General features: G+C 44.3%; 1 protein-coding gene across 1 annotated transcript in view; it reads left to right on the plus strand.

Moving 5' to 3' along the window:
* The first annotated feature begins 756 nt into the window (after nucleotides 1-756).
* The window catches only part of jam3b (junctional adhesion molecule 3b), a 40,227-nt gene continuing 25,545 nt past the window's right edge, over nucleotides 757-15,438 (plus strand). Inside the window, exon 1 of the mRNA XM_083987170.1 lies at nucleotides 757-822. Coding sequence (XP_083843296.1) covers nucleotides 774-822 — 49 coding nt within the window. The 5' untranslated portion in view covers nucleotides 757-773. The remainder of the gene's footprint in view (nucleotides 823-15,438) is intronic.

Consider the following 15,438-nt stretch of genomic DNA (forward strand, 5'->3'; position numbering starts at 1 on the left):
CAAGTGTGAAAATTACAAAATAGGCATAATATTAGTGCAATTATAGTACATATTTTTCTCAAGAAATCTTAGGTTGTTCATAATGTTTTGTAAAAGTAAAACATGTTAATAATGCATTTGTAGGCTTACTTCTTTGCACTAAAAAAAATTGGAAAAAACGTAAGAGTTGTTGTTATTTATAGGTTATTATGCTGTTATTTCACTGGTCCGCCCACTTCAGATCAAATTGCGCTGTATGTGGCCCGTGAACTAAAATGAGTTTGACACCCCTGACCTTGCAATATTCTTACTGACAAAGCTTGCATCTTGTTTTCCACTTATTCAGCTCACCTATAGACTGTCATACTGCGTTTTGACAATTCACCCCCCACTTCATAGGCTGTTACTGAGGGAAACTGGGGAATGTGGTCTGTGTGTTAACAGGCTGCACTTTGTTGCTCACCTCTTCCACCCCACAGCACACACACACCGTCAGACTGGAAGCTGCTGGTTTTCCTATCTCAGCTCCCAGCTGCTCCCCACCTATAGTCTAAGGCCACAGAGTAAAAAGCCTCCCACACCGTGTCAACTATAAATTACTGTCCGTGTGAGTGATGCTTTCGGTAGCTATGGAAACCCAATATAATGGACACCCCTCCCTCTCTCCCTCGCTCCCCCTCTCTCTCTCCTAGTGTCTGCCTACGTCTCTCTCCCTCTCTCCATCGACACCAAAGCTCTTTAAGCTACTTTGCGCATGTACGGCCAGTCACACCGAGCATTGCATCGACTCCAAGATGGCGAAAGCACGTCTGGCTTGCCTCCTGACTCTCCTCTCAACTCACTGTAAGTACAAAAATCATTTTTAACCGGCTGCTGCTTGCCTGCTCTTTCCCTGAGGTCCGTGGCTATCAAATATTTCTCTCTTTTTTCTACTTCTGTATCGGTCGAGGTTTTACACCAACGTGTGGTGGAAATGAGACTGAGGCTGTGAAGTAGCTCTGTGTGGACGCAACTCACGGTAAACTCCAGACGGACTGACAGTCCGGTCCTCCCGACGTGAAGTAAATACTCTCATTACTTCTCTTAATGAAGTGAAAAACATAGTCGCCATTTTTGACACAAATTGTTGCCAGCGTGACTGGCGGGTCGAGCGATGGATTCAAACAGCGACCGCGGACCAGATTCGTGGCTCCGCTGATGTTTTTAACGATATAATGTTGTTGTATGGAAAACAAACTGCCTCAAATGACCACAGCAAGTTATATTTTCCGCTCCTGCTTCAGTTCAGTCAGCGGCACATTTGTGAATCCACTGGTGAAGCCACCACGTTTTTTGGGGGGGCTCACTTTGGGAAAAAGTTTCAGCCTGTCTAGTTGAGCAAGAGAAACTCTACTTTGTCAGGGTGTATTAAATATAAATAACGGCAGTTTTCAAGCCGCTGCCGTTAACTATTTAACGCGGGTTTGGAGGCGCGGTGGTGGCAGAGATGTTGGAAGTAGTGATGCGAGATAACGGTTTTTTTTTCCTGCGGTGGAACAGAGCAGGCTGCCCGCGGGAGGAGCCAGCAGCCAGGCCAGCGAGAGCGTCCTCTGTCCCCTCCTCCCTCTCCTCCTCCTCCTCCTCCTCCCGCCGCCGCCGCCGCTGCTGCTGCTGCTGCTGGACCCTTTCAAACCGAGCTGATAAACAGAAAACAGCCATTGGAAAATCGATTCGCCTCAGTGCCCCCTCCACTCCACACATACACACACAGATATAGCTACACGCGCGCGTGCACACACAGCACCGCGTGGAAGGACTCGATGTGGTTTCAGGCGGTGGGAGCACACCTGTAAGAGCCAGGCTGTGAAAAACTTAAACATTTATTCACGGGGTGGAAATCCCTCCGCGCACTGTTAATGTCGAGTCAATTTCGTTTACATTTGGCGGAAGGGCAAAGATAAATCAGACTGCGACAATTTGTTTTTATTATAGCCTACTAGTACCTGTTATTAAACCAGTAGAAAACCACACCGCATACTGTAGAGGCTATGTGATGTATTGGTACTTTTATTTTGATAAACATTCTTCAACTGCTCCCAAACTTTATTTAAATATCATCTATTATTAGCTATAAAATGTCAAGTTATAATTTACACACATGAAATTTAGTATTGCTTCAGGTTAAAAAGTAGGTTAATGATATAATGAAGCGATGGTTGCTTAGTATTTTTGTTGTAATGGTCTGAGCCCCAGCTTTATTTCATGAAGTCATTAAAAAAAAACTTGATTTAGTGATTCAAGATTCAAGTTATCTCCACCACAAAGTAGCCTACTTTATAGGCCTGGTAGTTTTTCTGGTTGCATGAATAAGTGAGTTTTGGGTGTAGCAGCTTGACATGATTAGAGGTGGACTGTGTTTTTCTCTCGTTCCCCCTTGGACATAGATTAAGCAAAGGTGTGAGAGGAAAGACATGCAGATCAAAAGGAAGCACATGCATAAGAACCTCGTGTGATCTCTCAGATGTGTGAATTGGCCTTTTTTCTCTCTCTTTGCTTTAATTAGGAATAGCAGTGGAGCTTGTTTGAAATCTGTTGCTGTCTCTCTCAGGATTGTGTTCAGTTTTTTTTTTTTTGCTTTCCCCTTCTGAACGATACATTTCAAAGTCAGTAGCCTATACTCTTTATGATGTCCCCCTGAGTGAATTTGTAGCAGGGCACGATAGAAGCACAATTGACATTTTCAGGAGGGGGCAGTGAAATGGCAAAGATTTAAGAATTTCTTTTGTCTTGGCTGGACAGGGCTTAGCCATGTGGCCGACTGGCTCCCAGCCAGCGCTACCGCCGTCTTTAGAAACAGGACAGATCTGGCCTGACTGAAGCTGGCCACAAGCTGTGTCATGAATTACTAATTTGTGCTGATAGGCTGTGGTTACTAATAGGCACTGACTGTAATTTGAATGTTTCTTGTATTTTGGAATAGGTCTGCTCCCGATTTAGCGTTTGAAGTTTCATGGAGCGGTGTGAGAGGCTCAGAGAGGAGTGAGTGAGTGTGTGAGTGAGTTCTCATTCTGCAGGTCACACTCTTGTGTTATTTCTGTCCGTGAAAGGTGCTTGTTATTTTCAATTCATGGCATTCTTCGGGTGGCTATCATCTTAATGGCCGCGGAGCTCCAGCCATTCCAAGTGAAGGGCTAAACCCAGCGCGACTCAACTTAGCCGCAGATATCAGCCCAGTCATCTGTCAGCAAGGCCAAAGACGAGAGCCATTGTTATTTTAAGTGCACATGCTTACAGCGGGGGCCTTCCAATCTGATCTAATGGAATGCATTGACATTTTTCATTGTTGGCCTCACCTGAGCCATTTCACTTAAAAATATTCCAAAGAAAGCAGTACGGTATACCGTTTTTGTAAGAGGACATCTGCCAGAAGCCTCCTGCCAAGAGCACGGCGAAGATATGCGAGAGCTTGGAAGATGCTCAAAGTGGATTAGTGCTGAGAAAATATAAACGTTGAGATCACGGCTTTGACATTTATAAGAAACACCTGCAGACATCTGCGCATTCCGAGACCTTATTACTGGATTTTTTTTTTTCTTTTTTCAATCACAATTAATCAGCTGTCACGCTTCCTGACATTTTCATGACTTTGACGTCGTCATTGTTTCCTGTCATGGACGTCTAATCCAATTGGAGGCCCCCCGCTTCATCTGAATGGATAAGATAAGGAAGAGATCCGTCCACTGGCTTGTTGTTGAGCCTCCCCTTCTGCTGGTCCCCCCCTAACTCACACATAGTTGCCATGCTCATGCGGAGAGGCCATATTTGTCTAAACTCAAGCCGAGCATCGGGCCCTTTTTCACGTGGTCGGTCGGTGGAGTCAACCCGAGATGACTGCTGGTAATGGCTCCCCCTCGGAAGGTACTGCATGTCGTGGTGGGATGTTTCCCTCTACCCACCCAGTGCTTTGCGAGCAAATGTTTGAAGCACTCTCTGAATGGCATGTACAGCCCCCACGGGCAAATCACATACAGTCTGACTGTGGAGACAGTAAACGGCGGAATGAAACAAGGACAGATGAACACAGGAAGGAGTCTCTCGCCGCTCAGAATTTGTTGTCTAACATGTCAGGACTTCTTCACCCCTCGGTGAGAGGTGTTAGTGGCCAAACACATATCATGGCTGTCATTCTCAGCTCAAATGTGACGGCAGGAAGGAATCCATGCAGCGCTCGCTCATGTTTTGCGGCCTAACGGGGAGTTGTGTAATTACCGGTATACTCCCTATGAAATCAGAATTTTGTAATCATCTTTAAATCCACGTGGATGTCTGTGCGACAACAGTCCCTCCAATGGGATAAAGTCAAAAGCGGCACATGCCCTCCCCTCCACCCCCCCACCCTCGCTGTGGAATGATCCCAAACAGCTGAGCAGGAGTGGGTGGTGGTGTTTTCAGTGGCGTTGCAGCAGGCGTCACCAGAAATATCCGCCCGCGTCCCTCCCCAAAAAAACCTGAGCGAGCACGTCGGCAAATGCGGCATTCCAGATAGAAAACACATGGAGGGAGAATCCTTCTCATCGTATGCGCCTGTGACTCATAACCACCTGTTTTCCTCAAAGATAAAAGGGACCCCTGTTGATGAGTTGGCTGAAGTCAGAGGCGAAAGGGAGGGAGGGGGCGAGGGGAGTAGTGAAGAAAGCTGCAGCAGTGTTGCTATAGTTTAAAAAAAGCTGGGTGTGACGACACATCTCCCCAGACAGAAATCCATTTCAACTCGACACACAGAAGGATTCAGCGCCGGCTTTTTAAAAAAGAATTTCATGGCAGGAACCCACGACGGTGGCTGAGGTTGAAAGGCAAACACTAATATATTCACATTCCAGAAATGGTAACGGCATGTGCGTGCTTCAAATGTCAATAAGAGAGCCATGTGCAGGAGCCGTGAACTGGAGCCGCCATCCAGGCAGTAGGCCTACAGTACACGCCAGCTACAAACTATGTAGGAAAACACCATCATGGCTCTTGTGAGGCCGTGGTTCAACATTTAGACCAGTAGCCAGAGGTCTGGATGGGAGGCTGCACATGAAAATGGGTTAATTGTCATCCTGTTTAAGATACTGTACTTTTGGAAATGATGGCTCCGTCCTCACCAATTGTGGGGCTAAAGTGGTTGTTTGCTTTGACGAGATATTATTATTGTGTGTTTAGACTCCTCTAGATCAACAGGATAAGTCCTAAGAGCCCTCAGTGCAGGGTGCCGTAGCTCAGGGCAGCACATGAATCGTTTCCTGTTTGATGATCTTTATCTGTGGCGGTCACATGGTGCCCAGAGGGAGAGAGAGAGACAGAGAGAGAGAGAACCATAACGCTTTTTTTTCTCCCCCCCTCTCTCTCTCTCCCTGCTTGTGTGTTCACTGGATACTGACGGAGTGGAGCGATAGGTCAAAAGAGACCGCCATCGATCAAACATCGGGATGCTGTCAGCTTAGCAAAATAATTAGGGGGGGTTTCATTAACGGCATGGCACACAGGCAAGGGACTACATGTGGCTGAGCCGCTGTCGGTCAGAGAGGAAAAAGCCGGAGGCTGCGCTCCCACTGAGAGTCATAACCAGATAATCGCTCTGGATTCATCTTTTGTTTACCAGGCTGAAACAAAGGGGCAATTACCGTCTAAAAATAGCCACAAGGCAGAGTCATCGGACAACCTCAGGTGTCTGATCATAGCTCAGTCCGAAGCACGCCCCCCGACCCCGACCCATCCAAAACATACTATGACAACGATTGGGAGCGAAACTTATATAAAGCAGATTAAGTTTGTTCTTTTGAGATTTTTTTTTTTTTTTGGTATCAAATGTGAATTAATATGACAACACCATCACAGTGCAGCCTGTCAGGTCACATAGGGATTTCCTGGACTAATAAATGGCAGGAACCAGACCCAAAGTAAAGCCCTGATATCAAACTAAAATATTAAAATCAACTCCAAATGTGTCTAAAAGCTTCTCAGCGTGGGGACAGCAGCAGACAGGCTTTTAAGTTTCAGTGATGGAGCAGAAATAAAAGCAGCGAGACTGTACAGTAAAGTTCTCACAGGGTAAAAACAACAACATTAAAGATGATTGTTGAAGAGGGTTAGTGACTGTACGATCCGTCTGATCTGTTCTTCTGCAATGAGATGTGGAGTTTGTTGTTTTCCTCTTTAATCTTCGTCTATTCTAAATCTCAGTGCGTGGATTATATTGAAGAAGCAGCGAAGTGGAATTCGACTCATCTGATGACACATCGGCATGATAATAAGAAGATATTAGGGCGAGCTGCACAGCGGTGTTTGTATATGCGTTGCCTAGGAGACAAGACCCCAGATCCAGCACATACGGTGACCATATAGTATAGCCTCTCAAACAGGTAGAGGAAAATAAAGTAAATGCCTTTTGGCTGATGTCAGTATAGATTGTTTTTGGGTTTTTTTTCAGTGTCCTGGTCTGATGATGTTTATGAAAATAGTCATTTCATTTCAGTCAGGAGATAAGAGAACAGCTCACACAGCCTGGATGAGAGCAGATCTTATCTAGACTGGGTGTGAGTGAGTGATCAACAGTGATGCTGCAAATAAGATACAGCTATTATTACCACAAGAACGCCCTCTGTTAATCAGGAGCAGTTGTGCTCGGAGCTGATTTCAGTTTCTTACATCTGGTAGCATGTCATTATGAGGGGGTTTCCACACCTCCTCCTGCCCCCTCCGGGCTCCTGCCAGCCGTGCTACTGTGGAGATAGTAGAGATGTCAGACACAATAAAAAGCACGGAACAGCTGATTTGTTGAAACTAGGGATGCACAGAAATGAAACCGAAAATGAGAGGCCGAAAACCGAAACACCGAAAGAAATGATTATGCTAATTTTTAATACAATTGTGTTTATGGCTTCGACTGTGTACTTACCTCACTATAATTTACATAATTTATAATTTAAATTACAAAATTATGAAAATATTTATTAAGCACTGACATTCCATCAATGCAAAATATAAAATTCTAAATAAAATGTTTTACTTGACTCCAGTCATGAATAACCTATAGGTCTAGAACTGACTGGCCTATTCCTGGCTGCTGAAAGATGTAAAATTAAATGTGTATGTATAAATATATACAAATAATAATTCCTTTAAAGGGACAACGAGGAGTTTTGGAAAAGCGAAGCGTTTTCACACTACATTTATGAGCCTCCGCGCACACCGTGAAATTCTTTGACCGGCGCAAGACAGACTCATGTTTTCATTCATCAAGAATTAAAGTCAGAGGTTCGAAGACGATCACATACCGTCGTAGTTCCGACCATAAACGGCGATTCGGCGGCGTTATTCTCATGACTCGCCATGAAACCGAAAGTAAAGAAAGCTGGTCGGCTCGACCAGCATTTCCGCCACCACTAATAATAACAAAATAACGATAGAGACAAAACGATATATTTATCGAAAATGGGCCCATTAACAAGTGTGGGTAGCGGAGATTCATCCACATTAACGTGAGACCAAATTTAACCAAATAGAAACTCCTCGTTGTCCCTTTAAAAACTAAAGTTTAGGAGCTCATGCTTATTGTTTGGGGGTAAATCCAGACTTCTCTAAGGACGAGGACACTAAATGTGATGTGGGTGCAGCAGAGATGTGACGGGTGGACAGGGCTCGGTCAGTGAGCAAGACCTGGACCTTGATGTTCCCGACTTAAAAAATGAATAAAATGAGGAAATTATTCATTACATGCTGGAGAGCCTGGCGTTTTTTAGACTGCGGAAGGGCCGAGGGCTGCTGAGTATAACTTCTAAAACTACATCTCTAACATGCTTTCAATTGGAAAAAGCCTGATCATTTTCTTTCGAGGTTAAAAGTCCACATCAAAGCCTGGGCCCAGTCTTGGTTTCCATACTTGGCACTAGGAGGGTTTGCAGAGAAGGGATTTCAGAGAGCTCGGGGTAAGACGTGACACAGAAATCTTGGTGCTCATCCAGACGAGTTATTAGTGATGATTAACTCCTCTCTCTCTCTATGTGTGTGTGTAGGAGAGACAGAGCAGCGCTGATGCAGCATGTTTCTTGTTGTTCACATATTGTATGTGTGGGTATAGCTTCAGCACATCACAGGTTTGAATCAAATTAGTTTGGAGATGTGAGTTTGAGCCTGATGTCAGTCAGATGTCACTTTGACTGTTTGTGAGACGACACATCACAGAACAGGAGGCTTTTCCTGTTTCAACTAAAAATATATTTTGTCTTCCCTTGTTCCTTTTATCTGCACAAAAACAAAGCGTTAAAAACAACAATTCTCAGTTGGAGGCTGTTTGGTGGAATATTTCATTGCTACAGCTACAGTTAAATTCCTAGAAAATGTACTTTGACACCTCACCCCGTAGTAAAATGACAAATTGTACAGATTCATCAAACGTGTTAATTAATGAGCCTCAGAGGTGTTGGTATAACCTCATTAGCTTTGACAGTGGTTTCCTGTCTTAATGTTAAAATAATCTGCTGGCATGTGGCTTCATTCGATCTTCTCACCTAACTTATGGAGGACCAGTCACAGAAAATGGAATTCCATAGAGGACTTGGATAAAATAAATTAACTGCAATGATATAACAGTATAATTAACTTTTCATCTGTGAATAAAATAATATAAATGAACTTCTGATCCATTAACACATACCTTAGATTAAATAAAAATAGATGAATGAAAAAAATAGAACACCCATTTAATTCGTTATCATTTAATTGAATAGTCATTTTTTAATATGAAATTGCTGGTTTTCCTGTGACTAACATAAACTAACGAACCATCCATTAACAGCCCAGACCATCATACATGTTGTGTCTATGACCAACAGCTCTGCTGCTGTAGAGACCAGTACCATGAGGCGCTCAGTGTCTATTCATTCAGCTGACTGGACAGATAGAGTCGGCAGATTGTAACCAGACTGCGGCCATATGGTGTGGGGCCTGTCCCTCATGGGCTATTTAGTGGTAAATATGTTGAGATTGAACAGGAATTGGTAGCTCTTTTGGCAGAAAGTCATCCAAACGGCATTGATCCCATCTCAGTGGTATTGATCTCTTAGAAGAGCGGCTTTCCGCCAAAAATAACGAGGTAAAAGTCCAAATAACAAGATGATCATGAAGAGCTACAGCTGAGAGCTCTTCATCTATGTGAGGGTCTACCGTTACACAGAGTTGTCGGATGGAACGGGAATAAATCCTTAAAGAGAGCTGACATTGTTGATAACTGGGAGGCATTAATGGAATTTCCTGATTCTGTCAGAAAAGATCAGGAGTACCTGCACTGTCCGTGCTTTTTAGGCTCTGCTGGTGATCCAGACCAGAGCACAAGCTCCACACACACACACACACACACACAGCTCTGTTGCCACATGTGTGTGAGGGCATACTCCGGATAAGTGAGTGCCTCAGATATTTGTCAGGATGCCAGACATAGGCGACGAGTTTGTAACATGGTGGCTGGCCCCTGTCTGAGCTCCAATTGGGGGCTTTGCATGTGCGCCTGCTCGATTTACAGTACGTGTCATAGAGAGCAACAGAGGGGAAGGAAGGAGGAAGCAATTTGGGTGGATTTCACCGTGACTCAGTGGTTTGTCCAGGCTCCTGCCATCGTTTTAACATAGGTCACTCTAAATGGCCAGGCCAGATCCTCAAAGATGATCACTGACTGCAAGTATTAAGTTGAGGCTGTCCTATAATTTTAGCCACAGACCCTCCGAGGAGAGCTAAATGAACTGTTGACATTACCAAGGCTGTCAGGCACAGTATTTAGATATACAGTATACACAAATACTGACCTGGACTAAATGATGGAAAACAAGAAAGAGGGCAGTAAAGTGAGTCAAAACAGGATGAGCCTGTGAATATTCCACAGCCCAACTGTGTTCAGGGATTTCCTGATTTTATTTTTCCGTTCAGGTTGTAATTGTACTTAATTGTCAGTTTGTCAAAATTAAACCTAACATCCTCTAAGAGAGCAGAGTAATGCCCAAAATGACCCATGTTATCTACTCCACCATTTCCTTTCACAAGACTGGTCCCATTCCACAGTCAGATTAACATATTTCTACAATGGTCACAATCATACCTTAAAAGGTAACCTTAAAAGAACCCGCAGTTTTCAAATGGCTTTATTATGAGGGATTTTCCAGGACATAAATGGCTGTCATTGTAATGAGCCATGAACACTGTTGGAGAGACATTATAATGAAATCCACAGTCAGGCTGCTTTTATTTTATCCCGTGACTTTTCAAAGTGAAGTCACATAAAAGCTCAAATCAGAATTATTTAAAGAACACCTTATTGGAGTCACACTCAATGTGTAAAGCTTCAGTTTCACACTGATCATTTTGAAATGTCTCTACCAGTTTAGCATGACTGCTGTTGATGAACAGAAAAAAAGAAGAAAATCGAGAGAGCAGAGACACCATCTTTCATTCCTGTTTACAAACTAAACCTGATGCCTACATTACCCACAAACCAGTTTGTTCCATTTAAGAGTGGACCTGAGAGATAGTATCAAAGATGCTGGACAATCTTGGCTGAAACTTAAAGGGGAACTATGCAAGTCTGGTGCTTTTCCGCTGTTTTGCTAACCCTCCACCTGGCCATGTGCATTTGTTTATAATGAAGCCGTCTAAAAATCAATACCTGGAGCAGTGCAGAAGTTGTATAACATATACGATGTTACAACGTGTATGTTTGTGTGGTCTTAACTGTCATAAACAAAAGATTGGCAGGGCAGCGGCCAGGTACTACACTGATGTTGTAAGGTTGGTTTTCAGCCGTGAGACGCCAGGTGAAGACAGAGAGCCTCCATTCTCACTGTAACAAATCACAAGTCATGTTAACTATCACAATTACTCCGGACCTTTTTAAATAAGGTAAAAAAAATGTAGCATAGCCACGAGAGAAATCCTGCATAGTGTCTCTTTAAAGGGGAACTATGTAGGTCCGGATGCTTTTTCTCTGTTTTGGTCTCTTTTTTCTCTACGGAGCTACCTACCTACCTACCTACTCACCCCCTACACTTTCGGAGTGCATATTTTCACTGTTAACTCACCACTAACCCTCCTCCCTCCTCCCTCCCCCCTCGGCCACATGCATTTCTTTTTCTGGCGAGACCAGATCTGGGACAGCGGGTCAGAGGCTCTGATCTTGTACGGTTGGTGTTTGACCAAGAGATGCTATAGGTAGAAGACAGAGAGCCTCCATTCTCCCTGTAACAAGTCATTTAACCATCACAATTACTGTGAAGCTGTTAGATTAAGGTAAAAACAAATCTTGCATAGTTCCTTTAAATGAACCTGTTGGAGATGTCTTGCCTTTATACATCAGAAAAACACTTTGCTAAGAGGAAATTGCACCTTCTTCAGGTGTGTGGCTTACTACTTCTTGATTAGTTTGAGTCTGCTGCTTGTCCTCTGGCCCGAGTCTAAAAACAGAGTTATTCTCTTGGACTCAGAGAATACAGAGAGCGCAGATGTGCAGTTCCTAAAATATTCAACATACAAAAGCAAAGAGTCAACAAATAATTTATAGAGAAAATAAAAAACAACAGCAGAAAACACAAGAACAAAAGCCATTTAGTAGGCGGAGTTTATGGTGCACGCACACACACATAGGCCTGGAAATGCGTGTGTGCTTTGGGAGAGGTGAACAAGAAGAAAAACATACAACAGACTAGCAACCCCTACATCCCCACCCTACAGCTGAACCGGCAGCTCCCTCGCAGCCGTTCATTCTGGCACAGTCTGGTCTGAGCTAGAACAATGATCTTATGGTTTTATGAGCTTTCTCCTCCTCACACTTTCAGAGGGACCCTGTATCTCTGAGCAGCCTCCGTCCACCCGCCGCTCAGTGTAACCAACCCCCCACCCCTCCGTCCTCCCCCTCTCTTCCAGAACCACTCATGCAGAACTGAGCGACTGTACAGTTTTATCTCTGATCATCAGCGCTCAAGATCATCAGTGTTCACATCTGTGGGCGGCTTCCTTTGGGGCGATTGTTATAGCGTGGTGATGTTGTGCAGTGAGAAGCTTAGCTCGGCGGTCAGGGATGAGCTCTGCTGTGATGTGCTGGTATTCTAGTTGGAGTCACATCTGAGTCAGATCCAAGTATAACAGTTATTACCAACAGGACAAACCCTTTCAGTGCTGACACTAGGGCTGTCGATCTGCCCCCCAAATCAGATTCCAATTTCTAACGCTTCTTATGATAAATATTCAAATTATATTCAAATTTTTAATGTTTTTCTTTTTTTAGCTCATCATACCAGCTTAATATTACGTCCCACATCCTCTAAAGGGCATTCCAACCAAATCTGTTATGTAACATTTGCAACACACTTAAAGCAGAAGTAAGCGATCCGGTTGTTTTGGCTAATGCTGCGTTCCAGGCAGGCTTTTGAAATCGTAAGTTACAGCTTCAAGTCACGACTTACGACTTTGTAGCGTTCCAGGCAACCCACTCGTGTTTTTCCGACCTGTTGCCTGTGAAAGTGCACTATAACGGCCACTCGTGTTTTTCCGACCCGTGAACTCGTACCAGATCGAACTGGTACGACTTCACAGGTCGGAAAAACACGAGTTACGGGTTGCCTTGAACGCACCATAACGTCTTGTCAGCAGATGGAGTTAGCAACCCCCGTCCTCGTCATGGATCTATTGGTCCTCGTCCCTACGTCACCACATTCACTCGCATCCCTTGGCTGCACACACAGCTCTTCATGCCGTTCTCTCTCCTCATTGGATAAAACTTGTAGGATACGAGAAAAGTTTTCTCCTCGGCTCAGAGCAGAGCAGAGTGACTGAGAGACCTGTGTTTCGGTCCAAACACTCTATGTAAGTGATTTCTGTCGGATGTTATAACTATTTAAGACTTATATTAACACAAAAATATTGCTTACTTAAATGTCCGTTCCCACCTTCAAATGTTCTAATTTTTAGAATAATTTGAATTCTGTCCGAATAGCGAAGTTGGTTCTGACAGCCCATAGCAGACTGAACCTGGTGTGTGTTAATCAGTGGTTTTCTGGGTGGACCAGTTCTAGGTTCTAGCTTGACTCCACTGTTTAGTGTTCAGTCCTGGATATTCCTGGGGCAAAAGCTGACCAGTGAAGGCAGCGTAAGAGATAGAATACCCAGCCTGCACAGGGCGTTAATGTACATCAGTGAACGACTCCGATACTGGACAGATGTTAAACTTTGGTTCTAAATTTAAAAAAATCAGGTTAATGTCAAAAACCAACATTGGCGACTAGACATAATGACATTAAGCAAATGATGGGCTTTATCCGTGGACAGAATGTATTATATTATATGTATTTTTAATGTATCCAGATGGCGTCGGCGTAACACATTTGATGGCGCTTAACAGGATTTAAAAATAACAAACTGTCAACGTCTGACATCACATTCAACCACGTATCAAGAATGTCTGACAAACTGGTGTCCATCAGTTATCAGTGATTTACACTACATGCAGCTTTTAGTAAAGCACATGAAAACATTCCTGCAGTCAAAGCAAACATGTTTACATCCCCCGGTGTCGGTGTGGTGGTGTAATGAACGTGATATTGAACGGTGGAGCACATGCACGCCGGGGCACACAGACGGCCACCGGGCAGCTATGTGTGACGTAAGCAGAGCCAGCAGGTGACCGCGGCTGCCAGCTGTCTGCTATTCTTACCACGAAAGCTCTTTGGATCTCAGCCATTGTTTCCCCGGGACGAGGAGGTTCGCGCTGGAACTCAGCTACACACCTTTACTTCCTGTGCGGCCGTTACTCGTGGCGACCCAGGTTATGTAACAGCCTGGGAAACAAAATGGGTGGCAAACGTCGGTGCCGTCTAAGACCTTTGTCCGGTATTTCCCACGGAAACCCATCAAGGATTCCTGCCCTAAGCAGGTGATGGCAGGGTGGCTTCAGGAGGGAGGGTGGGGGTTGGTGGGGTGGTGGGGGTCTCCTGCTGCTCAGATGGTTTCCCTGCTCCCAGCTGTTGTTGAAGTGACATTCCTGGTTCCACGGTTCAGCCTGCCTGTGCAAACTATTTGAGTCTAGAGTGCCTTTATGCACATTTGTTGTCTGGGGAGGCTGCTTGTTGGCAAATTCCAATTTGAAAACTGCATACTTGGATGTCTCAATATTTGTTTTGGGTATTTCTTTTTTTTTCAAACGGCTGGTTCATCATGTTCATACACAACTGTCTCTTAAATGAGTATAGAGTCATGATTTATTCCCATTTATGTATTTGTTTTCAGTGTGTCTCCACCCTTTTTAATGAGGTTACTGGGTTTATTTTAGAGATTGAAATAAACAAAAACCTTCTTATTAACTGTGTGAAGTCATACAGTTTGCCATTTCAGCTCTTTCCAATACAAACTCATATAAGTTTGCACAGAAACCAGAAAAAGCTTCTAAACAAACGCACAGGAGAAAGTTATGTGTCGTAGTAAACGATGATGTCCTGGTAGCAGCACTTTCTCCATTTAAAGTCCTGTGTTGAAAAGACGGGGGCATCAAGTGACCTCCAACCCCCCCCCCAGGCCCCTCCACCCCTGCAGCCTGTCAAAGCTCAGGTCACCTGTGACCAGTCGTCCCCCACATACCCGACCTCACCCACTCCTCCTCATGTACTCCACAGTTAGTGCTTAGTAAGGAACAATGAGACAGTCAGAATTGCTTTCCACAGCATTATACAACACGCAGGCCAGTTGCCATAGTTTGTGAGGGGCTCGTTTAAAGGAAATCTTTGTCAAAGAGTAAATCTTTTTGCTGCGGCCGTGTTTGACCCTGCACTCTCTGCAGGACCACACACCCACTCGATCAGCTAGACTTCTCTGAAACTCTCCTGTAGATTGTGTTTCCTAAAACAGCATGCGTTTGTTCGCCGAGCGCTGTACTTAAACTACAGACTCCTACTGATCTCTGTGCAGCCTCCAGCTCGTGGAAAACAGTTAACTGGAATGGCATGTGGATGTCAACAGATTTGTTATGAGTCATCAGTTCATAATAATAATGATTAGAACTTGTTTTTATATAGCGCCTTTCAAAATACCCAAGGCGCTTGGTAAACAAAAAGCTGTGTGAAGCGATGTGAAATCCGGAGACTTCTGAAGTTGCTGTCTCCATCAGTGATCAGACACACATCGTGTGTGTCAATATTCAGCTAACTGACCCCTCCCGCCCCAACATGCACAGTATGGGTTTTTGTTCTATAAAACAAAGGCTACTTATTAGCAGGGAACAGCAATAGACGTGGTGCTGGTTTCCGTCCTGGGCCTGCTGTTTGACAGCTGATAGCATCTCCACGTCCACGCTGCTGGAAGCTTCTATCATCAGCACTTTATGAGCTTCCCACTGAGTGGTGCAAACCGGAAGCCACACAGTCCAGGTCCTCAGTGCTTTTGGCCTACACTCTTTTGTGTGTTTAA

Source organism: Trachurus trachurus, assembly GCF_905171665.1.
Source record: "Trachurus trachurus genome assembly, chromosome: 14".
Classification (NCBI taxonomy): Eukaryota; Metazoa; Chordata; class Actinopteri; order Carangiformes; family Carangidae; genus Trachurus; species Trachurus trachurus.